This window comes from Gymnoscopelus microlampas (genome assembly GCF_963454915.1).
Source record: "Gymnoscopelus microlampas genome assembly, chromosome: 3".
NCBI lineage: Eukaryota > Metazoa > Chordata > Actinopteri > Myctophiformes > Myctophidae > Gymnoscopelus > Gymnoscopelus microlampas.
Window position 1 is genome coordinate 23,630,532 of NC_139940.1, and position 27,569 is coordinate 23,658,100.

At 40.7% G+C, this 27,569-nt stretch overlaps 1 protein-coding gene across 1 annotated transcript in view; it reads left to right on the forward strand.

The window, feature by feature from the left end:
- The window catches only part of syngap1b (synaptic Ras GTPase activating protein 1b), a 161,972-nt gene that overhangs the window by 121,025 nt on the left and 13,378 nt on the right, over positions 1–27,569 (forward strand). The window contains exons 7-21 of the mRNA XM_084052810.1: positions 1–108; positions 606–704; positions 3,423–3,662; positions 4,614–4,949; positions 5,280–5,424; positions 5,826–5,970; positions 10,109–10,345; positions 11,354–11,555; positions 12,895–13,097; positions 13,783–13,993; positions 14,417–14,974; positions 15,141–15,620; positions 16,843–17,016; positions 17,581–17,792; positions 24,893–24,968. The exon at positions 1–108 is cut by the window's left edge and continues 46 nt beyond it. Coding sequence (XP_083908936.1) covers positions 1–108; positions 606–704; positions 3,423–3,662; positions 4,614–4,949; positions 5,280–5,424; positions 5,826–5,970; positions 10,109–10,345; positions 11,354–11,555; positions 12,895–13,097; positions 13,783–13,993; positions 14,417–14,974; positions 15,141–15,620; positions 16,843–17,016; positions 17,581–17,792; positions 24,893–24,968 — 3,426 coding nt within the window. The remainder of the gene's footprint in view (positions 109–605; positions 705–3,422; positions 3,663–4,613; positions 4,950–5,279; positions 5,425–5,825; positions 5,971–10,108; positions 10,346–11,353; positions 11,556–12,894; positions 13,098–13,782; positions 13,994–14,416; positions 14,975–15,140; positions 15,621–16,842; positions 17,017–17,580; positions 17,793–24,892; positions 24,969–27,569) is intronic.

Consider the following 27,569-nt stretch of genomic DNA (forward strand, 5'->3'; position numbering starts at 1 on the left):
TTGCTGTCCCCCAGCAGTGCTGCTGAGGCTCTGGACCTCACCCTGGATGAAGATGCCGTCATCAAACCAGTCCACTCAAGTATCCTGGGACAGGAGTATTGCTTTGAGGTGAGACACCTACCTACCCACCCACCCACCCACACCCACTCAAGAACAATCTTTACAAACAAAATGTATCATTAAAAAACTCTGAATTAATTGAAAATGTTATGTTAAATAATATATATATATATATATATATATATATATATATATATATATATATATATATATATATATATATATATATATATATATATTATTTAACATACTGTATATAATATAATTTTCAATTCATTCAGAGTTTTTATATATATGCCATATATATGGCACAAAAACAGCAGTTTTTGTGTTTAAAGTTCAAAATGTGCCCCCTGCCCCACCTTTTAATTTTCTGTCATTTTACAAAAACAAACAAAAGAAAAACATTTTCTATCTTTTTGTTTTTTAAGTTGAACATACCAAAAGTTCTGACTGAAAAAACAGACATTGTAATAGCACCTTGGTTACAGTCTCCATAGATACTAATGGCTGTGGTTGTTGATGTTACCATTGGCTAACCTCAGGTGACTACGGCGTCGGGAACCAAGTGCTTTGCGTGTCGCTCAGCTGCAGAGAGAGACAAATGGATCGAGAACCTTCAGAGAGCTGTCAAGCCCAACAAGGTGAGGGGAGAGAAAGGGATGCGGTAGAGGAAAAAGGACGAGCCCTCCCTCTGTCTGTGTGTCTCTCTCTCTCCTCCCTGTCTCTCGTTGTTGTCTGTCATCAACAGGAGCGCACGGCTTCATTTTTGTGTGTGAATGCCATTCTTTGTCTATATGTGTTTTTCTTGGACAATAGCTGCCTCTACATTTTATTTATATGTATGTATACTGTATGTATGTAATACTGTATATATATATATAAATAAAATGTAGAGGCAGCTATTGTCTCCCGGTTATATATATATATATATATATATATATATATATATATATATATATATATATATATATATATATATATATGTATACACACACACACACACACACACACACACACACACACACACACACACACACACACACACACACACACACACACACACAGTATGTAGAGGCAGAGGAACTTTTAATTCCACCCCCAAAGTACATAAACAGGAACATACAGGAACGTTGCCCTTTAGACATACCTGTATAACGACACAAACAAAATCAGTCTGGGATGAGGTTAGATAGATGGATGAGGTTAGATAGGGAGGAGACATACACATCCCAATTTTCTCCAAAAATAAATCCCCCAAAAAATGTAACAGTGCATTTGATGGCAACCAGTCGACCACAAGTTATAGAGCCAAACTGAGACAAAATGCCACCGGAGCTGAATGACTCATCCAGATGCTGAGGCCGTAGGGGTTCCTGGCTGAATCATGGTGCTTCAAGGACTCGATACAGGGGCTCTCGCAAACAGCAAGCATGTTGCATCCGAGACTAGATGCATCTGCAGATACGAGACTCACTGCAGAGGCAGGGATGCTCATTGTCATTAACTATCTCCCGGTTAAAACATTTTCAAGGCAAACAGCCATAACTCCAATATTTGATTACCATTTATATAGATGAGTGAAGAAAATCAGGAACATAAATGACAATGTGAGGGCTTAAAGTCATGTGAAAGGACATGTCTGAGCTGCCAGATGTCCACTGCCATTAAAAAGTTTGGAATCAGTGCCACATTGAGGTCGGCCTTGATGATCAAACACCACACATGTTGAGAACTTAAAGTGGGACTTTACTGATTTTGCACCCAAATCCTATATTAATGAAGAGGACATAATACAACTGATTCTGTGTTTTTTGTGTTTTTTTCTGTGCTTTATTTTTCATTTTGAACTTGATTTCCAAATCTGTGACATACTGTAACTGAATCTCAGTTCTTCCTGGACCATGTTTCCTGTGGTTCCAGTAAGCAGGCCCCTCCAACTGATGTCAATCACCTTGTTAAGACTGTCAATTACATTCAGGCTGTGTACCTACCAAGTGGTCAGGGAAGAGAGGGGTGTGGTTGAAGTATTTTTTGTTGTTTATTATGTTTGGTATTACTTTAGTTCATTATGCATTAGTTTTAACCTGTATTACAGTAGTATTGTGTCTGCAAATATTTGAGCTTTTAGATGGTGATTACATATCTTCTAAAGTTATTGTGGGAGTCTCACGGTGCCCTTCACTTTAGAGGTGCTGGTAGAGGCTGAACTAAATATAGTGAAGCATGCGGCCGGTCTGACTTGAACTATAGTTTTAGACTTTCCTATAGTTCCAGTGAACTGAGATTCAAGTCTGAGATGTCACAAAAAAAAAACACAAAACACACTACAAAATCATCTTGTTATGTCCTCAACATAATTAAAATGAGATTTTGGTGCAAAATCTGTGAAAAAAAACTTTAAAAAGGTGGGGGGGGCAGTGGCTTAATTAGGAGGTAGAGCAACCTTGGAACCGGAAGGTTCCCATTCGATCCCCTGCTCCTCTCTGTTTCATGTAGAAGTGTTCTTGAGCAAGATACTGAACCCTGAACTGATCCCGATGAGCAGGCGCCCTGCATGTCTAACTCCGCCATTGGTATGTGAATGGGTAAATGTGTAGTACATTGTAAAGCGCTCAGGGGTCTACTACAATAGTTGACTGGAAATGCACTATATAAATGCAGACCATTTACCATTTACCACCATGTGGAGAATGGGGTTTGATTTCTCCATGGTGCCCCCACTGACAAAAAATTGTTCTCTGCAATCAACGCAGCACTCTCTACTCCCAAGGGGAATGTCAAATATAGCTGGGGCTTTGTGATCGTTCTCAGAAAATGCAGCTTTCTCCAGTAACATTACAAGTCATAAATCCATCCTGTGCCTCTCATCCTGGCAGCACATTCATTGTGTCACTGGCTTCTTTTCATACGCAGATGGATTCTTTTTTTCCTTTTTTTTTACCCACTGGGACCGTTTCTTCTCTTATCTTTCTCCCTGTCTCTTATTTCCTCTTGTAGTTTCATCATCTTGCCTTCATCTCTGGCAGTACGTAGGTCCAGACTGCAGACCTATTTATTACTCTGTACCTTACAGTCTGCTTTAATGCCCAACTTATCAGCTGTTATTTTTCCTTTCTTCCACTTCCCAGCTATGACTGGTGCTCCTATATTCACACAAACATAATGCACACACACATACTGTACACAAACCCGCACAAGCACAAACACATTCCAAGATGCACAAGTTCTGGCCCTATATCTCAGAGTTTGCTATATTTTTGTGTGTTTTTATCATTTATTTTCATTTAAAATCCTACAGTACCTATTTGTGACACACCCAGTTTGTTAAAAGTACTTCACAAACAAGTTTGACTTCACAGGACAACAGCCGGAGGGTAGACAATGTGCTCAAACTCTGGATCATCGAGGCCCGTGAGCTTCCAGCCAAAAAGCGCTACTACTGCGAACTTTGCCTGGATGACATGCTGTATGCACGCACCACCAGCAAACCCCGCACTGACACAGTCTTCTGGGGCGAGCACTTTGAATTCAACAACCTTCCAGCTGTCCGCAACCTACGCCTTCATCTATACAAAGAGACAGACAAGAAAAGACGCAAGGTGAGGGAGATTATGTAATGTGGGAATCTGATAGTTTTGCTGTTTTTTTTTTAATAAAATGAATGAAGTATTCATTTTACAACTTAAATTGCTACTCAAAGTAGATTTATTTTGTCATGGGTAATAGTCTCACCAGTGTTATGCTAAATACCCCTCTGAGACCAAGTGAACCGATTGTGGTTATATGTTTTTTTGTGTGCAAATGATAATAGCATAGCACAATAGTGGTATACAGTGTATCTATATCTATATCTATATCCTATCCTAAAACTACACATTGTCTGTAGCCTACGGTATCTCCCCACATAAATAGACAAATCACAGCTCACGCCATACATGCATGATGTCGCGTTATTGGTCTCTGGCCTCTATTTTTAGGGTGGTAAAATGCAGGGTAGGTAAGATGATGCGCTCGGCTGATAACCCAGCCCAGCGCTTCCTCTGAGTTCAGAAATCTCCTGTCAGCGCCTATGTTTCCAAGTATGAGCTTAAACCTGCACCATGGATGTGGTATTCCTGATGTGGATGTGTCAGCAATAGTACGCTGACAATGTACAAGTTTGACTAATGACAGCCATATCTAACCCGTACAAAAATATGATGTCCTTCTTCCCCATTATTTGGAAAAGCATGTACTGTAGAGTTCAGTCAGGAACACTCACTTCATTAAGTAGATTATTGCAACAAATGGAATACAGTTAAACTTGGCGTTAATGGCTCCGCTCTTAAGATGTTCCCTACATTTTGCTAAGCTATGCTATGCAAAATTAGGGAACGCAGACCACAGATTGTGGTTATTATATACCTGTATTTGTCCTATAGTATATACAGTGTAATTATATAATATAAATTGCAAAACAAAATGCAATAAAAGCCAGGGTTCTTGTGGCCAGTTGTGCCTTTTTACCTCCACCTTTTTAATTGTTTTATGATTCATCCTTTGCTTTTAAGGAAAAGAGCACATACTTAGGGCTGGTCAGCATCCCCATCTCAAGCATCACCGGCCGACAGTTCGTTGAGCAGTGGTACCCTGTCATCCAGCCGAGCGTCCTCACTAAGGGAGCTGGTGGAGGAGGAGGAAAGATCATCAACGCATCCCTACGCCTCAAATCCCGCTACCAGACCATGAGCATCCTGCCCATGGAGCTGTACAAGGAGTTTGCAGAGTATGTCACCAATAACTATCGAACCCTGTGCGCAGTTCTGGAGCCTGTGCTGAGTGTCAAGAGCAAAGAGGAGGTGGCCTGTGCACTGGTGCACATATTGCAGAGCACAGGGAAAGCTAAGGTACAGCACATTGATTCCTCTAAGAGGCAGATCCCATGTGATTTATTGTATTAATTTCTTTTTTTTTAAATAGATTTTAGACATAATACTAAATTGTGCATATTAAGCATATTACACCAGCAGTACTTTACAAGTGATCTTTTTTGTGTGTGACATTTTCTGCATAATGATACACAGCATTAAGTTGAACCAATGAAAATTGGCCAGATGGCCCGAGAAATCAAAACTTAGTTGTGATTTTTGCCTTTTGATTTTTAAACACAAACAACAAATGTGACAGAGCAGCAATATTATTATTTTTTTACATACTTTAATGCTTCCGTTTTACAGGATTTCCTGTCAGACATGGCAATGTGTGAGGTAGACCGATTCATCGACCGAGAACACCTTATCTTCAGAGAGAACACCCTGGCCACCAAAGCCATAGAAGAGTACCTCAAACTGATTGGACATAAGTACCTCAAGGATGCTATAGGTATAAGTGGGGGATTTAGCTCCTTCAATTATAATCAATCAAATCAATCAATCAAAAGGTTACCAATTTTGAAATGACCCTAGCAATAATTACTAGTAAATAGTTTTCATGCATAAAAAACACCAGTGACACCATCAAAGAAACTAAAATGATCTTCCAATATCAGTAATAATAATAATAAGTATTATTATTATTATAGAAATCATCATCATCATCATCATCATCATCGTCGTCATCGTCATTATTATCAGCATCATCATCATATTTTAGTTAAGTTCACTATGAAGGGTGTAGTAACATTCAATTCAACATTTTGCCCGTGAGTGTGTAATTACCTCAATTGAATTTAAACTGACCTTGTTGATATGTACAGCTTTGTTCTTCATCGTATTCTTTCACAGGGGAGTTCATAAGGGCCTTGTATGAATCAGAGGAGAACTGTGAGGTGGATCCCATGAGGACCCCGCCCTCAGTGCTCCCAGACCACCAAGCCAATCTCCGCATGTGCTGTGAACTGGCGCTCTGCAAGATTGTCAACTCCCATTGGTCAGTAGTCAGCAAATGCAATGCAATTTAGTGTGATTTGTTGCATTGTGCTTCCATGGGGCTTACAGCAACTTAACACTAAATGCCTGTTTTGAGTTACTAAATAATGCTAGCTGGTCCCGATCTTGAGGGTTTGATTAGTTTTATTTATTTATTTGGCATTCAGTCAATAAAATTACACATCAAATAATTCAAATAGAGGGTCAAAATTATTAAGAGAATAATAACTGGGTAACACATTAAGCTGGTCAGGCCTGGCTTATCCAGGTGGTGCTGGGGTACTCTCCCACCACCATGGAGACTGGGGTCTGATTCCAAAACTTGTGTTTGCATTTAGGGAAGTCGGCAGGTAGAGGATTGTGTTATTTATTGCTGCAGTACTGACTGGAGGGATATCATATTCATCTGTAAACGTTATGCCCTACCAGTGAAACTCCTCACTGTCAGGTGAAGTATGGTTGTCTACCGCAGGGGTTCCCAAACGGTGTGCTGAGGCACACTGGTGTGAAGACACATTATTGCAATACACAACTATACAAAATGTTAAGATTTATTTTTCTTATATCAGTACTTTGTACACTAATTTCCCAATACAAATTTGATACCTTAAAAAAAACATTTTATTTGGCAATAGTAAATAAAAAAAAACGTTTACAGAGTGATCAGAGTGAGAACATGTTATAGAGGCTATTTTGCAAGGATATATGAATACACGTGTGCCTTGAGATTTCGAATTGCCCTTTGTTCTGCCTTAAGGCAGGTACACATTGCAGGACATTTGGTCCGATGTTGCTGTCGCCGACCTTTTTTGGCGCTCGCCACAAAACCTCCCGATCTGACACAGATCGGTCTTTGATCGGCGAGCTAATGCTCGCTGTGTGTGAAAGGCTCCGCGAGACGATATGGCCGCGATTATCCGCTCTGCGACGGCTTTCCGACCGTTTTCAGATAACTACCCTGTTAGATATTCAACTGTGTCGCAGACAGGACAGCAGACAATATCATACAATATGAAAGGAGCTGCGACCACCTTGCGAGGAGATGCACGCTACAGCCAATGAGAGCACATTACAGCTCGAAGGGGGCGTTTATTTGAGACTATTGCACAGAGATAGAGAGAGAGAAAGACACAGAAAGCGAGCGATCTGTATGTGTGTGTGTGTGTGTGTGTGTGTGTGTGTGTGTGTGTGTGTGTGTGTGTGTGTGTGTGTGTGTGTGTGTGTGAGAGTGTTGCCAGATTTTGCGAGAGAAATAAGCAACCAGGTTTGTGAAAACAAGCCCAACAAAAGCGACTATGACCACTTTAAGCCTATATACAAATACATTGGATACTTGAAAATAGACGATCTACAAGCTCACGTTGTAGATAGGCTATTTTTAAAGAAGAAATTGTGGGGGGGGGAGTGGAATATTTTTCAAATCCACAGATCTTGTATGGGGGTCTATGGCACAACATATTTTCAGAAGGGGGAGGTCTGCGCCTCTGCGGACAATTAATTATTATTATTATTATTAATTTGGGGGTCCTTGCCATGAAAATGTTTGAGAACAACTGGTTCAAACAACATTAGGAAACAAGGCCAAAAAAGCAACTACACTTTCAAGCAACTTTACAGAAAAACAATCCCAAAGTCGCTTATAATAAGCGGACATGGCATCTGCTTCAGCGCACTTGACGTTCGAGAGAGAGAGGGAGAGGGAGAGGGGCATATCACGGGATACGTCGATTAACACATTGGGTGCCAGGTTTTTTTAAAAACAGAGTACACTGAGTGCCAGGATTTTTAACCATTTTTTAGGAGCCGAGATACAGGCTTTTAAAGTCATAAGTTAACCAGAAAGTGGATTCGAGTCAAAATCTTCGGAAAATTATATCTCCTGGTGCTTAGAAGGTAAAAAAAAAAAAAAATTGATTTTTTTTTTTTTTGAAAACCGTATATATACGGTTTTGGCACTCCGTGTAAGTATTGCAAAAAACGTATATATACGGTTTTGGCACCCAATGTGTTAAAATGAATTGGAATAAACACAAATGTATGTATTGGGTCTGACTCTGGAGATAGCTTCCTAGTGAACTATCCTACAGTGTGTAATCCCTGGTCGGGGATCAATCTATAGGGTGAAAACCACAACGATATATGACAGCCGATTTCAAGAAATAAACTCCTGCAGTGTGTAATGCTTAACGATCAGACGACTCCCCGACCACTTTAAAGTCCTACAGTGTGTACCTGCCCTTAGGCACAAAACGTTTGAAAATCATTGGTCTACACCTTCCTCAGACCAGCTGTGGTGCTTGGCAGTGACAGAGCCCATGTGGTATTGCTCATTTTTCAAGAGGAATTGGCAAACTAAATTGGACCCCTAGTCATGTACCCAATCATCGAAGAAGTCCTCGACTTCAAATGCATCATTTGAATATGTGAAGGATTCAGTGTTCAAGCTCCAATGGGCAATTGAATATAATATGACCAATATGTTTTTTGGGGTTTTGCGATGAATTGGATCTGCTTTTAGGTACTCTGAGAAAGCACATTACATTTCCCTACCAATAGGGACTCAGAATCCCCAGTATGAGTAACCCTCATCAAATGCAATCTTACGCTCTCTCTCCCTCTGCCCCATTGAAGAGCTGTGTTGCCTTGGAATAAAATTATATTTCACACACAGAATTATCACTCACTCATTGCTGGTTATAGAGAACTTAACATTACAGCAATCTGCTTGTGTTCTGGATTAATTAAACAAAATGGTCTGGTGTGGTTATAGCAAACGCAGATCAAACGACATTGTATTAGTCTTTTATAAGCTTAACTGGCAACTGCTGATAAAAACACAATTTATTGACACAAGGAATTAACAGTCACACTTTTGTGGATTACAGTAAATTGGAATGACAATCACATTCACAATCACTTAATTCCGACATGAACTTATTATTGTAATTCATTCATTATTTCCTGTGCAATGGATGAATGAAACTGAAGTGTGTAATTTGGAGAGCATGGCATTGTGCGCAGCACAAATTGTCTTCTTTGAATAGACTATATCATCTTATTATTCATACTATAATTCTAGTAAGGTGCGTAGTGGTGAGTAGGTGAAGATACCCGGTTCTCCTCAGTGGCTGGAGCAATTGCTCTGATTTTGCACACAGCCATTGACCATTACCATCTGAACTTAACTGTGAAGCCCGTTTTTCAATTACACCAAATCTCAGCTTCTTATTAGCATTTTTGTGTCAAACACTGTCGCCATGGTTACGGGGCTGCCCAGCTATGGGACGAACTGCCTCCCGGGTTGCCAGATCATGTGCGCATATCCCCCCACGGATGCGTCGACCGGGTATGGTCGGAATTGACACTCTCACTTCTGCTGATTATAGGACAATTAGAGATCACAGAGATTCTTTGAGAATTAGGAGAGAGGGAGACCTCGAATGTTGTGTCGTTGTATATTTTGAAAGAATTGGATTTAGTTTAGTTTTTTTTTGTTTTTTAATGGAAAACAGGGCTTAAAGGGATAGTTCCACGCCAAAATGCCTTTTTTTCTATCGATTAGTCACCCATATATTTTTTTTTTGTCGCATTTCTAAGACAATAAACACAAAGGTCATCAAATTATTGGCTTAGGAATATGATAAAAACAAAAATGTATCCATGAGTCATTGACAAAGTCATTTTGGGGGTGAACTATCCCTTTAAGACAGGGGTCTTCAACAGGGGGTCTGGGACCCCTAGGGGGTCCTCAGAGTTAATACAGGGGGTCCGCCAAATCTTTGTGTGATATGATTTTTTTTTTTACATTAACCACTTGAACCCTAGCATCCCTTTTCTAAGGAGAATTTTAGCCAAAAATAGCAGATCTACAAGCTCACGTTGTGTGCTTGTAGATCGGCTATTTTTGGCAAAGAGGTGTAGAGGGAAAAAAGAGCAGACCATGTAAACAAAAAAAGTACAATTTTATACAATATAGAGGGGGTCCCTGCTTCATCTCTCTCTCAGTTAGGGGGTCCTTGGCCTGAAAACGTTGAAGACCCCTGCTTTAAGAGATTAAGATCCTTTCACACAGTAATAAAGAAAATCTGTCCATGAGTGTGGTAGCCAACGCATTTCATTTGCTATATTTATCTCAATAGTGTGTTTCCACGAGAGCTCAAGGAAGTCTTTGCCTCCTGGAGAGTGCGCTGTGCCGAAAGGGGGAGAGAAGACATTGCTGATCGCCTCATCAGTGGCTCCCTTTTCCTGCGCTTCCTGTGTCCTGCCGTCATGTCTCCCTCACTCTTCAACCTCACCCAGGAGTACCCCGACGAGCAGACGTCACGCACCCTCACCCTTATCGCTAAAGTGGTGCAGAACCTGGCTAACTTCTCCAAGTCAGTTCCTTTGAATTACTGCTGTGAATGTATGCTCTTGTTTATGCAGTTAAATGTCAATGGCTGGGTTTCCCAAAGAGATTCTGCATAGGGAGTTACGTGCTGTCCTTACGAAGGCTCCGGTAAGAAGGCTGCCATAAAAGGATCCCTGGCTAATAAGCCTTATATGCCTTAATACATTATAATTGCCCTCTATAACTCAAATGAATAATTAAAAACACCTTAAATATTTTATTTATTTTAGAAATAGTAACCTTTTAATCAGGTGGGACAATGCCCGTAGCAAGTTGATGATGTCATTTGTCCTTGTGTGTGGTCTAGCCCTATGGAATTTCTGGAATACATGTGCAAATAAAAAACAACTTAATACTTCCTACGGTAAATTTGTGCATCAAATCATGAGAAGGCTTTCGGGAAACGTGTTCCAGGAATGTAGTGTTTCCCGAAGCCAGTTAAGTAGACACGTAACGCTGTGCTCTTGAGAACCAACTGAAGTAGTGTCTCCCGAAGCCAGTTAAGTAGCACGTAGTAGTAAGTAGCACATAATTTAAAGTACTACGTAGGCTCAGAAGGCTTTCTGGAAATGTGTTTGCTGCTACGCACTACCTAAGGAGGCTCTTACGTAGCACGTAAGAGCTTTAATCACTTTGAGAAACGTGTTAATCACTTTGAGAAACCCGGCAAATGTCTTGTTAATTTGATATGGTATACCCACGGATAAGATCTATTTCCAAATACAGTATGATTATTGTTATAGATTGATTTGCGTCTATATTTATTCTGTAGTTGTTTTTTGTTGTACAAGTGCAACAACAAGGCATGGCTGTAAAAGAGCATACCTGCTTTGCAAACCTTCCTTAAAACTCATCATAATTTTGAAATGTTAAATTTGGTGGCTTAATTGTTGTGTTTCTGCCCCTCAAATAATTTTGTCATTCTTATCCACTCACCATTCACCTCCCACTCTTACATCTGCCCTCCTTCCGCTGTTTTCCCTCCTACCCACAGGTTTGGCAGTAAAGAGGAGTACATGGGCTTTATGAATGAGTTTCTAGAAATGGAATGGGGCTCCATGCAGCAGTTCCTGTATGAGATCTCCAACCTAGACAGTGTTAGCAATGCAGGGGGTTTCGAGGGCTACATCGACCTGGGCAGGGAACTGTCAATACTGCACAGTCTCCTCTGGGAGGTTATGGCCCAGCTCAGCAAGGTAAGACACAGACATGCCTACAACTCATCACCACTCATCACATAACCATCAATACATCTCGTTAAAATGTAATCCTATATATTTCATTGACTGTGGTCCCCCAGGGGGCTGTACTTGGCCCATCCCTTTTTCCCCTAACCTAACCCTAACCCGAAAGTTAAACTGAATGTTAAACTGAAGTTCATGTGTGCTTGGCTCTAAAGTTACTTAAATTCAGTGTTGTATAGCCTTAAAGTTAAGCTGCAATTCAAGTTTGTTGACTCAAGTGAAACCGATTAATACTTGCTATGGGCCCACTCTAGTATACCTATGGGCGGGGTTTTGCATAGCGTCGCCGTTCCCAGATTTTTCTTAGCATGCTGCTTAGCATTGCTTAAAATTGGGGAACATCTTGAGCCATCAACGCCAAGTATAACTATTTCATTTGTTGCAATAAATGGTTAAATCTATTTATGACGTGAGTGGACCTGACCAAAATAGATATACAGTAGATATAAGATACTAGAGGTTTGGGCCGCTACACGGCCCTCTCATCTAGAGTTCGGGCCCCTCACACCTACGTCGCACCGCCAATCTGACTGATATGCCCACATATGATCTCTGTATCAGTCCGTGTCCCTTTTATGCCCATATATGGAGATCACTGATGTCATCAGTATATGCTCATATATGGGCATGCCCCCTTTTGTGGCCATATATGGGGCATGGGGCATCAGCAAATTTGTTTGCTGATGCCATGACGACACATTGAGGTTGGACAACACACTCCATATTTGGGCGTAGCTCCATTGGGAAGTCATGGTGACATGAGTCTGACATCAGTGGTCCGGCCGACTGGTCCTCCCTTAAAGAAGACATCCATCCATTTTTAGTGTTATCTTTGATATGTGGCAAATCACTTACCAACGCTGGCTGCTTATCTCTCTGCCTGGCAACACCAGGTTGCCAGGTTTCGGAGAGAAACAAGCAACGAGCGTTAGCCCGTTCTGTTATAAGCGGTTAGCTTGTCGGCCGTTCATCGCCCGTAAGGGTCTCATGGGGCTCCACAATGAGTGCTAGGAGAAAAAAAACAGACTTTGCATTTGTTAAAATAGGCGAATTTGGGCTATCGTCGCGCCTCGTATTATGCCAACGGTGGGGGTCGACAGGGGGATTTGTGGAGTTAATCAATGGGCATTTCTACGTTGGTAAGTGATTTGCCACATATCAAAGATAACACTAAAAATGAACGGATGTCTCCTTTAAGCCAATCTTATTATAAAGGATGGATTATGGCTGTGCAATATGTGAAATAAATATGTCATTGTCAAAATTCAATTTATTTTCCCTCTAACTTTAGGATGCCATCATCAAACTGGGTCCGCTGCCCCGCCTCTTGAATGACATCAGCATGGCCTTGCGCAACCCCCACCTCCAGAGGCAGCCCAGCCACCAGACAGACAGGGTTCAGGAGAGACAGACAGAAAGGCTGCTGTCACGACCCAGCTTTAACAGGGGCGTGTCCTCTGAGTTTCAGAACCTCATGATGAGGGATCTCAATAGGTATGTGGCTCTTGTTCTGTGACCGAATAACAGCTTCAATGAGCACCCATGCTTTTATAATGCCATGTTGTCATCAGATGGCTTCAAATAAATTCAAAACATCAAATAAATAATTATACATGATGCTCATATTCTTCTTAAAGGGATATTTCACTTTATTTCACATTTTTGGTGGAATTTTAAGGTCTATTTGTGCTTTTGTGAACACCCCAGACAGTTTTTAAAGTTGCTTGATTCAGTATTTAGATATTTTATATTCAGTCTAACAGAAATGCCCCCTTCCTATACAAACCCATTGTAACATCAAACTCCATTTTAACCATGCTAGATTCATTGAAAACACCCATCCTTGGTTCTGGTGACTGATATTGTCCTTCTAATGTGTGTTTTTTTCAAAAAAAAAATTCAAATGCGTTTTGGGGAAAATGAAAAGATATTATAATAATGAAAAAAATTAATAACATAAATGAAAAAACACGGCCTCTACACACAGTCTCCTTTTTTATGCATTGTTATTTTGTTGTAGTTTTAATTGTTGTTTTACTGATTTGACTTTAATTCACTGTACAGCACTTTTGGTCAGTATTTGTTGTTTTTAAATGTGCTTCATTAATAAACTGGCTTGACATCACTTCATAGCCATCCCCTCCAGCTATTCTATGATTGACGTATTGGCTTTCTCCAGCTCCATAGATATCACTCGCTTGCCTTCCCCTACCTCTGGGGTGACCAGTGGAGGGGTCATGCCATCCCGCACCCAGCTGAGTTTCCAGGAACGTGACCATCTCCATCGAGCCGCCTCCAAAGACGTTTTCTATGTTTCCCGCCCTCCACTGGCCCGATCCAGCCCAGCCTACTGTACAAGCAGCTCTGACATTACAGACCCGGACCCCAAGGTGAGTTCTATCACATTGAGTTGAGAAATGACCATCCCATTGAGTAGGTCTGTCAAATCACTGAGCCAAAGGGAACTTAAGGTGATCCCGCATAGGGGCCACGCTTAATAGCCTTTTCCAGTGAATAATATAAGACTGTAGATCATGACATCTTGTTTTTTTTTCACTCGCGCGATTCATTTCTAGCGGTATTTCCTGGGAAATACAATTCAGGCATTCCAATATCGAGGCCTCTATAGGTACAGTAAAAGCACCCCACCACCACCCTCACCCATATATCATTCGTGGCCACACAACGTAATGACGGCATAGTGGGCACGCCAGCCTCTTATAATCCCTTATTAAGTAGGCTCTTAGTGTCAATAAAAACGTATCTATAATGGACCTTCGGATTCCCGAATGAACACCGTGTCTAACCTGCAGTCGGTGGACATGCTCAACTCCTCCCAGGCCTCCATCGCCGGAATGGGCAGCTTCGGTGGGCTGAGCAGCGGGGGCGGTGGCGGCCTGGGCTCGGGCCTGAGCAGCCAGCTGCGGGCCGGCGGGCGACTGTCGGCCGGCTCTGGCGGGTCGAGCATTTCGGGCGGTCTCCGGCTGAGCCAGCTGAGCCAGATGGGTACCACCACCGACTCACTGTCCCAGCAGCAACAACAGCAGGCTGCCGCCATGCGCTACCCGCTTTCCTTCCAGAACCCCCTGTTCCATCTGGCCACGGCGGACGGGCCGCAGCAGTCACAGCTCCACCACCAGCATAGCCGGGCCCAGCCGCCGCCGCCTCTGCTACTGGCCCCGGAACAAGACGGCTCCCACCAGGCCTACATCCCCCAGTTCGCCCACGGAGGGTTCTCCCGCAGCGAGGACCTGTCCACCCTCAGGACCAGGGACGGTCATCTGGGCCCACCCAGCATCATCCACTCACACAGCTACAGCGATGACTACAGCAGGGCCGATTATGGACGGAGGCAGATGTCCATAATACAGGTACGTACACAGTATACAGTATATACTACTACCTGCTATACTACACATGATGTTCTCATGGCATCAAACACAACCCCATGATTTACTGTAGTCTTGCCTGCTATCTGTTCATTTATGTATTTAATCTGAGGAACTGAAAAGGCTAAATTGAATGTGTTCTATTTAGGACAACCTGGGCATGGCCTCCCAGACGGGTACGTCCCACTCATCCCTGGCCACTCCCCCATCCACAGTCCAACCTGTGCGCCAGAGTTCTGTCGCCCCGCCTCCCACTCAACGTGTCAAATCCCAGACCTCCCATCAGCTGTCTGTCAGTTCCGCCGCGGCGCCCGCCGCTCCACCAAAAACGCGACCGCAGAGCGGGAATCTCCTCCAGTCGCCAGAGTCAGGCTACGCTGGCAAACAGCAGGGGTCCCGGCAGCTGTCTGTGAAGGACAACACGGCCCCGGGCCTGCCCCACCAACAGAGCTCTGTCAGAGAGAGCCAAAGTCCGCAGGGAACCACCAATCAGAGCACTCAACAGTCACCACAGCAACAGCAGCAGCAGCAACAACAACAACAACAGCAGCAGCAGCAGCAGCAGCAGCAGCAGCCACAGACACAGCCACAACAGCAACATCTGCTCAAACCCACCATTAGCAAACAGGTGATTCAGAAATCCCTTCATATCTGAATCCATGATCCATTCTGTGTCTTTGATTTGTTTTAGAGTCTATGATTGAAATATCCCTTCTTTTGTTTTGTTTCGGTGTCTATAATTTAAAGTTTCCTTGGTTTGTTTCACTGTCTATGTTTGAAAGTTTCCTTGGTTTCAGTGTCTAAGTTTGAAAGTTTACTTGGTTTGTTCAGGGTCTATGTTTCCTTCGTTTAAATCAGGGGTCTTCAACGATTTTGACGCCAAGGACCCCTTAGCTGAGAGAGAGATGAAGCAGGGACCCCCCAGGCCCCCACAACATATCCTATATTAAAGATACAGAGCATATCGGTCTAATCGGTATGCGATGTAGGTGTGAGGGCCGCGTAGCCACCCGAACTCTGGACCTCTAAATGTTTAAAACTGTGTTGCAGATTAAACTTTTTCGTAGATTTCATAGATAGTTTCTTAGACTTGTTTGACAGCACTATTATCAGTGTTGTGTAAATTAATGTTTGTTTGTTTGTTTACGCATTATCTTTTCTAATTATATGTTGGATTTGTGTTAATGTGTACTTTTCAGACATTTAACCACTTAAACCCTCAATACTTAGTAATCTTTTTTAGGGGGATTTTTCCTTCTTTATTGATAGATACAGTAGATTGACAGGAAATGGAAGAGAGACATACAGCAAAGGTCGTTGGGATCGGGATTCGAACCCGCGACACGCCGTCAGGCTGCATTAGAAGGTGCCCGGACCGCTACGCCAGCCGTCCGGACCAATACTTAGTAATCTTGACCTTCTTTGGCTCTGAACTTAGTCTGCTCTTTTTTCCTTCTACACCAAATCTCTTCGCCGAAAATAGCCAATCTACAATTTCACAACGCCTTGTGGCCGGTGTGAGCTTGTAGATGTGCTTTTTTTGGGGAAGAGTTGGCAGATCCCTGTAGTTACTCTGAGGACCCCTTAGAGGTCCCGGATCCCCTGTTGAAGACCCCTGGTTTAAATGCATGTCTTGTGTAAAGTTATTTTTATCTGGCTTCTGCATTTCGTGCCTGTGTACCTCAATGAGTACTGTAGGTCATGATGACACTAATCCATTCATAGATTAGAGGTTCAAGTGTAAAGTGTAATAAATGCTAAAAAATCATGGAACATTCTCTGGACAAACATATCACATAATGAATACTACTATTCACACAATTCACTTTCACGTTGTTTTGTTCTCCCAGGGATCCCAGACTCCCTCTACCCTCAATCCTCCAACCCCAGCCAACGAGAGGACAGTGGCCTGGGTCTCCAACATGCCTCACCTCTCTGCTGACATTGCAAGCTCTCGGATTGACCGTGAAGAATTCAAACTGAAGGAGTACTCAAAGAGCATGGATGAGTCCCGCATGGACAGGGTACGTATCATACGTTTTCAAATACTATTCATCGTTTCAGTAGGAGAGTGTGAATAGTCAATAAATTACTCAGTATTTCAGAATTATTGATACGTTTTTTTTTGTTAACCTTTTTAGATAGTTAATACCTTTGATGATATGTCAGAATGACATTCAAATAGGTGTCACCTTTTTCATTTTGGAATGAAACCCTTGATATTCCTCACTGTGGAGGAACATCAAGTCATGTCTATTGATACTGAACAGATGGTGCTGAAACACTGAGCTTTGGTCTTACAAATACTGTTAAAACGTTGATGTCTCTGATCTACTAGCATCTTGTGGAAGGTAACAAACCTGTGGCTGGTTAATACATGGATGTGGCCAGGGGATTTTCAAATTCATCAGCCAATGTGGTCGGCTCAGCGCACAAGAAATCTTCCCACCCTGGTATCAGTGTGTACAGTCTCTGGACACTGTCCTTATTATACAACCCTCGACCTATTTGAACCTACAGTACCAGAACATCTAAGTTTGCTCTCTGTGTGTGCGTTTGTTGTTCTGTCACCGACTGCTCTGCCTCAGGTGCGTGAGTACGAGGACGAGATCCACTCCTTGAAGGAACGCCTGATGATGTCCCACAAAAAGCTGGAGGAGTACGAGAGGAGGCTCCTCACACAGGAGCAGACGACCAATAAAATCCTCCTGCAGTACCAGAATCGCCTTGATGACAGTGAGAGGAGGCTACAGCGACAGCAAGTGGAGAAAGACTCCCAAATTAAAGGAATAATTAGCAGGTAAATGGAGGTTGTTGTTGGGAAGGAGGGCCAATGAAAGCTGAGCCATCATACCACATGTGATGTTTTAATTTATTTTTAGGGGGACCATGACCAGCTGTATTCACATGTCTTTACTGTGGTAATGACTGAGCTGACTGGACTACCCAGTAAAGTCCTCAGTGTTAAGGCCTGATTATACTTTGCACGTCTGTGTAGTGTCGAGGGTCTGCGTATAGCGGACGCATACGTGGTTCTGTACGCACTACATGTTGGTGTCTGCAGGTGCGGACGTGTTCCACACATGCACACTACAAATCTGAATCCGTCTTGCAGATATACTGCCACTTCTTCCTGCACACACTGTCATCTCGTCCAGGGGGCATCAGGGCAATCTCTCTCCGAGAATTGAAGCACGTTTGGTTGTCTTTCTAGTGTTCTATTGATGAGTTATAGAGACGCAGGTTGCAATGGATATCCTCACTCGACCTCTCCTAAAACAGAGCTTCCATTGTGCTTTTCTAGTGCTTTTCTAGTGCATGTACCCCCAGTGTGGATGTCCGTGCACATGTGGATGTCCACGCGGACATGAGGTGGTGACAAAATGTACGTCATGTGGAACCTTGTGCTTACATGGACACGGAGAGTATAATTTGGGCTTTACTTTAATTCCGAGTTTCATTGCAAAACTTTATAAATGTCATTTGAGAAAGTGACATTTACTATATTAGTGGAAAACTGAAGCACCTGATTCTTTGAGATTATACTGTAGGTAAGTCTTTGGCTGGCCGAATTAACATTTAGGCTATACACTGAATTCTATATATTTAAGAGACATTGCAAGATGAGTGTAAGGTACAGTATCCATTTATGTTCTTGCCAAAATGGATACATTGGCATAGAGCTGTATTTAGATGTTTTCAATGAATACTGGAGGGTAGATGTTGGAGTTCATTATTTTCAGCGCTACAGATTAGAAAGATTAGAAGGAGATGTATATCACAGGCCAAAGCTTTAGAATGGATATGACATTTTAAAAAGGGACCGGGTCTACCATATATGTCCATAGACAATAGAGTCTTTTAGTGAAAAACATGACACACTGGTAGCAAATCTACTATCCACTTTTCATTGCAAGGCATACTGGATTCTTAGGAATGTCATGTATGAAGGACTGCAATGAACTCCGGTTGACTTGCAATTTTAGTGAAAATAAGATGCTGCAGTTTTTGGGAGGAGTGATTAGTTCTTATTGACCATCTTCAAAATGAGGTTGTTGATGGAGAAAGTGTTCAACTGATTGTATCACGGCTGTACTCAGGGCCCAGAGCCAACTGTTCAACTGTCTTAAATATGAAATGCTCAGTGAACATTTTACTTGTGAGTGCACATTGGCAATCATACTCTATTTTGCTATGCTGCTGAGAGATCAGTTAATGGGCACTGTGAGGAAAGGAGTCAAATCATTTCTTGTCCATGTACAATAGTTTTCTCCCTGCAACTGAAGGGCAGATATCTATGACAGAGAATATTGCTTCTTCCACTCCAGGGAAGAAGAAATGAAATGAAGACAGAGACACTTCTGGTCACCTTGTATGGATCTGTAATGCCCTAGCTTTGTACATAATACCATCCACAACGTACAGTACCTTTATCCTTGATTCCTTTGTACTGGTGCACCCTTCAGTGACCGTTTTCTATCAACAAATAGAAACATGCTGGTGGGGTTTTAACTGCATCCCGGGATCATTTGAGATGATTCAAATTAACTTTTAACTAAATTAACGTCAAACTGAATCTTCCACCACACTGAACACTAAAAGCACAAGAGGATTGAAAGTTTGATATCCTGGATTATAGAGACTTGTTGTCTGTACGTTTGACAGACTATTATACAGTTTGCACAAAGCGTTGTATGGGACCTTCAATCAAAAGACCCTGGACGTATGTGCCATAAAGTTGGCGCTTCCATTTTAGATGGAACACTCAGCAGTGTTCACTGAAGGACATGATATGATATACTCTATTCTTCCGTGGAATGAAGCGGCCAAAAGTATTGCACAAGAGAGGCATATTTTTTAATCCACAGTCGTAGGTGGTGGTTATCCTTGTCATTTGCTCATTTCATCCCTTTTATCATGCCATCACACCATTCAAAATTAACGGGCAGGTCTGAATGCTTAGATTTGGCTTGTATTTCCGCTAGATAATCCCAATCACATGTGGATGTGGTTGTAATACAAATTCTCTATTCTAAGCACAATTCTGCCAAAATGTGGACAGTCCAATCTAAAACAAATCTACTTGGAATGACAAGTGTAACTATATGATATTGACATTGTATACTAACAACCTCTATTTATTATTTGATTTTGCAAATTCAAAAGGGGCAAAACATAAGTGATATGTTTTGTTAGCTAGCTCTATTTTCCCATAGTAATAATTGGTATATAGAGTGTTTGTTCAGTAATGGGGGTCTCTCCATCTATCCAGCTATTTAGTAAACAGTACAAATATTTTCAGGTTGGGATACTAAATTCATCCAATCGAGAGAGAGCTCATACAGGATACAGAATAAACAAGTGAAATTGGAAGTGATTTAACAAAAACAAAAAAATAATAATAAGTAAAACTGATAAATGTGTTCTCTCTCCTGATTGGATGAAATTGTTTTATTAAAGACCTCGAGAGACGGTGAGACCCCTGTTACTGAGCAAACACTCTATAGCAACGATTACTATCAGAACATACTGTAGAGCTTTAACTTTTTTTACCAAATATTTGTGTTGTAACCAAAAATATCACTTACAGCACCTTTACCATTTCCCAATCTAAAATATACATGATGCTGAGACTCTGGGATCTGCAAATTAGTTACAGTATATATTATAAATAACAAATTCATGGCTGCTTCTGGAGGCTTTAAGAAAGGTTGATACATTGCTATCAAATAATAATAACACACCAATGCCATGTTAATCTGTTGTCATGGGCTAATATGCAGCTACCAGCTAGTGATGTGATTCATCTAACATTCCTCTTATTTTGAATTGAAACCTGTTCTGTGGATGAAATATACTTTAAACTCAATCTGCTAGCTTCCATGAGCCCAGATGGGATAAGGAATGGTTTCAGATATTAAAAACTGACTATAAACCAAAGGCAAATATGAACACATACTCAGTGGAGCACTTCAATAGTTTAACATTCATATTTTTTAGGAATGGGGGGGGGGGGGTATTGTTTTTTTTTAATATCAGTATAACATTAAAGCACTTACATGAGCTTACATCAATATTTTATTTCTATGGGATAGGTTCCCATCAGCTAGCTAAGGCTGTCTTTTATTAGTTTATCAAGTGATCTGAAAAGGTTTTAATTTGAAGATAAACATTCGTCTTCTTTAAGCTGCTCTGAACTGACCAACAGTATAACATGAGCTTGGATGCTCGGGAGCTGCAGTGAGTTTGCAGCAATGTTTCTTGACTGTAGCACTGACAGTAGGATGGATCAGTTTGCATGAAAATACCCATGATGCATTTATAATAATTGTAATTATAATATAGTAATTATTATTATTATTATTATCATCGCAGGAACAGCCGGACGTTTGAGTTTAGGCATTCGTTTAGAGATGTTTAGACATGGGTTTGGTGTGGTTAAGGTTGGTAAGTATTTGGGAGGTGCGTTAGCAACTGAGATTGTGCTTTGTTCAGCTCCACTGTGTAATGCATGCTGGGTATTGTCCTGCTAACCTATCCATTCTAATCATGATTCTAATGGCCACTATTTCTTGAGGATTAGTTTACAGAGTATAGTGTACATTTGATAGTGATACATTTTACTGTTATCTATAGCATATCGAAATCAGTGATGTAAGAGCCATAGCATAATAATGGAGGCCTATTGGATATACTGTATATATATATAAATATTGAATTCTTATGTCTCAATTACATTATAGCTGTAATTAAATTAACCTTGCAATAGTTAATGTATTGGTAAGAGATGTGCAATAATAAAATTACTAATTAGATATTATTATTTATAGATATATCCACAGGTACTGTGTGTGCAAAGGCACATACAGCGTCAACATATTGGTATATTTTACCCAGTGTATGTGAAGTACAGTTACCCCCTGCCTTCAAAATATTTTACCAGGTGCTATACTATATATCAATAGTACACAAATCAATAGCACTAGCACACAATACTGTACGTCCATAATATTAGAGATATGGTATGTTGACTATGATCCACAATTTATTCCTAATTTATGAGTTTGTATATTTTGGTGAATTTATTAACATTTAAGAATGAAAGACTAAGGTTGATATTTATGCTATTTATGAAAATGATCCAATTTCTCTATCTGTATGATTTTGCTGTAAATGCTTGGTTTAACTTAGTTTTGATCTGCAGTTTGTCATTGGTGCTGTCCAGTGACATGGTGGTCAGTACAGTTGTATAAGAACGTTGGAATTTTGACAATTACCGTTTACAAAGTTATGGTACAATATGATTTAAATATTATTATCAAAAGGGCAACATCTGTGTGTGTGTGTGTGTGTGTGTGTGTGTGTGTGTGTGTGTGTGTGTGTGTGTGTGTGTGTGTGTGTGTGTGCGCGCACACGCACGTGTGTGAGTGTGTGCGCGCGTGTGTGAGCATGTGCGCGTGTGTGTGTCTGGGTCTGTCACAATGTTAACACAAGTCTAGAGGTTTTCTCTTTCAAATCTTTCTTCCAGAAATATTGATATATTGATATGAATATTCCTGTCAGTATGTCTGCCTCTCTTTTTGTAGCAATCATATATGGATAGGCTGTTTAAATTGAACTACTGTACATCCAAAATGATGTTGAACCCTTGCAAATACGCATATCCAATAATTGTGAACCTTTTGTGGACTAATGTGTTTGTGATCACACGGCTTGAAGTTGTATAATGTGGGTGGGGTTTATTGTACCATGATAAGTCAGACACCATCAAGGACGTCAGTCACAAAGATGTTATTATAAATTAACTTTGAAATTATTTCTTGTTTGTCTAAAATTGATCGCTTATTGCAGTAGTTCTCAAGGTATTTGGCCGTGGACACCCATAGAAGATTTGTGTTTCAAAAATATTCTGTTTTTCAAGATCGTTTTGAAAATAGCAGAGCTACAAGATCACAACGTGTCTCATCGCGGCATGCTGTGAGCTTGTAGATCGGTTATTTTCAAATAGCGAATGTATAAAATAGGGTTAAAGTGGTTCAACTGATTTTCATGCTATATTAACACATTTCACTGGGTCCCCCTCGAACCCCCCCAAGGACCCCATGGGGATCCTTGGACCCCACTTTGAGAACCACTGGCTTATTGTATTGTCATATGCAGTAAACCCCACCCCTCTGGTACCAAGGCAGGGTCAGGTCATAAAAGTATTTTCAAAAACGATTTGGTCCAGTTTATCTCTTGTATTTTGCCTTCTTTCTCTGTAGCAAAATATTCAGACCTCATGTTGACAGATATTCATATTATTCTGAATGGATGGAAGGCTTTACCTCCAAAACACACAATCTGAAAAGTAAATGTACAAGGATTATTCTGTTTCTCCTTTTTGTTTTGTACCATCACTTTCATGAATCACTGTCTGAATTTTAAAGTCATTTCAGAAACATAATGCTGTACACCCATGTTACATTCCATTGTTTTTGGAGACAGTTTTAATGTTTCTGTCAATGCTTATGATTGAGTCTTTGTTTTCTCTATTAATCATTTGTAAGATACCCCTGCATTGTTCATTATTTTCCGTCCATAATAAAACATCCAAACACTTCTGTTTGAAACTTCATATGTGGATTTTCGTTCTTTGTTAATGTGAAAAATCAGCTGAGCTTCCATGTGTTTCAAATAAAGATTTAGAAAGAAAAGGCAATAATAATGAGGTAGTAATGACTAAAGATACTGTATGATAGACAATAACAGCAGCTAAATGGTGCTATAATTTGTTATAATTAAACAAAATAAAAGGATTGTAGTGCTTAGGTAAATTGTATTAAAAGAAATGTCATGTCCCTTAATCAATCAATTTATCAGTGACAATCTTGCTGGTCCGATTGCCCATGTGCATCATACTTTGCTAACCCTAACCCTCTGCTGTCAAATTGCCCTTGTGTCAGCAATCTCTCGCTAGATGACATAGTATTACAGGTTCATTCAGTTTGTCAGAATGTGCCCAGTATGTCATGAATTTAAAATCCTGTCACAACACCTGGAAAGGGATTGTACCGGTAATGAAATGCAATGGCAATTCATGCTACAATGGTCAAGACAACAAGGGTATTATCCCAATCAGAAATCTTTTTTTGATGGAAAATGATGCCTGTCAGCTACTTGATTTATGTGGAGTATGCATATACTGTATAATGTATTCATTTGACATCAAATCCCTAAATGACCCTGACTATAAGCCAGGTCAGCATTACATTGCAAATGAAACCCTATGCTTAACATTGAGAGATAGGGAAACTGCACTGTTCACTAGCCCGTGAAATCAGCTAATAAGCTCCCTCATACTGGCCTGTGGAACCTTTGAAGTGACGATCACAAGGACTGGCAATGGATGCCATGGACATCTGTGTGTTGCATCATGTCAGTGATTCCCAAGGGAAAATTGTGGATCTCCTTCATCTAACCATTCAGTTAATTAAACAATCTGACATAATTGGCTGTGGTTATTGCATTTTTCAAAACGCCACAAACCAGACAAAAATACCACAACAAAACCTCATAGGCACATGCAAAAAATGGCCTCAAAAGTGCCTCACAAAGCCTACCTTTTGCGCAGGGTTTGTGGACACTGGCATGGTCTTGAATGGCCTACGTTTCCCAACAGGCATTCAGATTTGAGATGTGGGATACAGTAGGTAACTGGTGCCCACTTGACAAGCTAATTAGGCAATTTTGCCATTGTAAATGTTGCAGTTGCATGGATAACTTCTAAAGCTTTCATAATGTATCTTGGACTCAATGCTCTCTTTCTCTCTCTCCTTCACCATCTCTCTCTATCTCTCTCTCTTTCTCTCTTTTATTCTGTATCTGTCTCTGTCAACCCTCACCCCTCTTTTTTCTAAGACTCATGGCTGTGGAGGATGAGATCCACAGGGGAGGACCCGTCATTGAGCCAAAAACCAGGATGTTCGCTGATCAGGTCTGTGAGTCCTCGAGAACGTATGGTGGCCTGTGCCTCTCCCTGAGTGTCTTCTTTCTCCTTTTCTTATCCTCCATCTCCTTAGTTATTATTTTGTCTTCCCTCTGTGTACTGGTCCCTTCCGTTTGTCTTGCTCTGTCCTTGACCTTATTCCGTCTTTGGATTTTGACTGCCATCTGTCTGCCGACATATCAGGCGGGTGCTTTGAATATCAAAGAATGTCCATTTCCATCACTTAGTTCAAAACTGTACCTAAAGTTGTTTGTGCGAGCATGCGTGCATGCATGTGTGTGCGTGTGTGTGTGTGTGTGTGTGTGTGTGTGTGTGTGTGTGTGTGTGTGTGTGTGTGTGTGTGTGTGTGTGTGTGTGCGTGTGTGTCTGGGCCTGTCACAATGTTGACACAAGTCTACAGGTTTTCCCTTTCAAATCTTTCAAAGCTTCCTGTCCGGGTTTAGCTCTTTAAACAGCTTCACGGGTGGGATGCCAGGCTTACGGTCAAGGGTGCTGAACAGCTGAACCCCAAATCACTGCTCACCATTCCATCTCATGACCCCCCCCCTCCCCCACTGCGTTTCTGCAGGCACACTGAACTAGGCCACCTTCGAGCATGAGTCATGCTTTAAATATGGTGTGGCGTGTGCGTGTGCGTGCGTGTGCGTGCATTTATGGAGTTACATCTAAAAGGGATAATTGGAGGAATCTCTACTGAAGCCTCCATGGTAGAGCATCATGCATTCATGATATTCATGGTAGCCTCTTTTTTGTGTTATTTTGTATATTTGTGGGATCGCTAAAGCGATCACACTAATGTTATTGTGCATATTTATTATTATTATATATTTATTCCGCCCGTTTTTTGGCACCTAACTAGTCCTTCATACTTTTAGCTACAAACACCGTTCCAACTCTTCAACGTTCGGCCTACTCAGGACATGTCGGCTATTATTCAAATTTTTGAAATAATTTGTACTTTTAGAGATATTGCACTTTTTACTTCTAAAAAAAGCCCATTCATTTCAATGGGGAAATTCATACTTTTAGCTAGAAACTCCGTTCCAACTCTATAACGTTCAGCCTACTTAGGACATATTGGCTACCATTTGAATTTTTGAAATAATTCAAATGGGAAAAAAGTTTTTTCCAAAACTTTTTTTTTTTCAGATTTTTTTTTTTTCAACATTTTTTTTTTTTCAGATTTTTTTTTTTTCAAAAACAATTTTTTTTCAGATTTTTTTTTTTCCCAAAACATTTTTTTTTCCATTTTTTTTTTTTTTCAATTTTTTTTTTTCCAATTTTTTTTTTTTTAAGATTTTTTTTCCGAACTTTTTTTTTTTCAATTTTTTTTTTCAGAATTTTTTTTTTCAATTTTTTTTTTTTTCAGATTTTTTTTTTTCTTTCCAAATTCAAACCTTTCAAACCTTTAGAACTTTTAGAACCTTTAGAACCTTTAGATCCTTTAGAACCTTTAGAACCTTTCAAACCTTTCAAACCTTTAGAACCTTTCAAACCTTTCGAACCTTTAGAACCTTTCAAACCTTTCAAACCTTTCAAACCTTTCAAACCTTTAGAACCTTTAGAACCTTTCAAACCTTTCAAACTTTTCAAACCCTTCAAACCCTTCAAACCCTTCAAACTTTTCAAACCTAATAACACTACTAACACTATCAATACTCAATACCTGCAACATTCTTAGCGATCCCACACTGTTTCTTCAGGAACAGTACTTTCTAGTTTAATTAAGTTCTTGTTAAATAAACATTTTGAGCACACAAATGTTTGCTCATATCAAGTGAATCATCCAAATCAGATCTATTTCACAGCTAGTTCCTTGGTTTGGTGTTTGTTTGGATGTGGTGATCCTGTCTCTGTTGCATGACAAGTTTTCAGGGGTTTCTTTGTGTTCTAAAGATGCACAAGACAATTAATTAGGCAACATACTCAACCATGATGATATGATTGCAGTACATGGTAACCGCTTGTTGCTTTAATTTAGCCTATTTACTGTATTTCACCCCATCTCACTTAACTGAAGAGGACATAATTGTCCAAAAGTACGAGAGATAGAAACTTTGACATCCAACAAATCCAACTTGACTGTAGAAATAAACTAGGAATCCAAAGTATATACATGTAACTGCAATTTCATCTGAACTGCGGTACATATTCACAGGATGATATTAGGTTGCCATTGAATATGTATCATATTCATATTTCTTAATTCCTGCTTCAACAGATAATTTCACCCTCAAGCCAAAGCCAGTTGCAGTGCATGAGGTCATTTGTCTTTTGGCAGACATTATTGCAAACCTTGTCAATGCCATTTTCAGGAAAAGACTCCCTCTTTGCCTTCCCTCCACGCTTTGTTTCACCTTGTTTTAACACTGCATTATATCATCTCTGCATAAGCAAACTGCTGTTGAGTGTCAGCAGATAGTCATTGTACAATAATGTAGGATACATCCTCTTCCAGTGGCATTCTAAACAGCTGCAATGCAGCTGAATAACCTGACATGTACAGTCATTTTACATTGCGGTCACAAACCCAAAACACCACGGCTTGTAGGTGCTTTCAATTGTTTATCGCATATAGCGCAGCTTTAA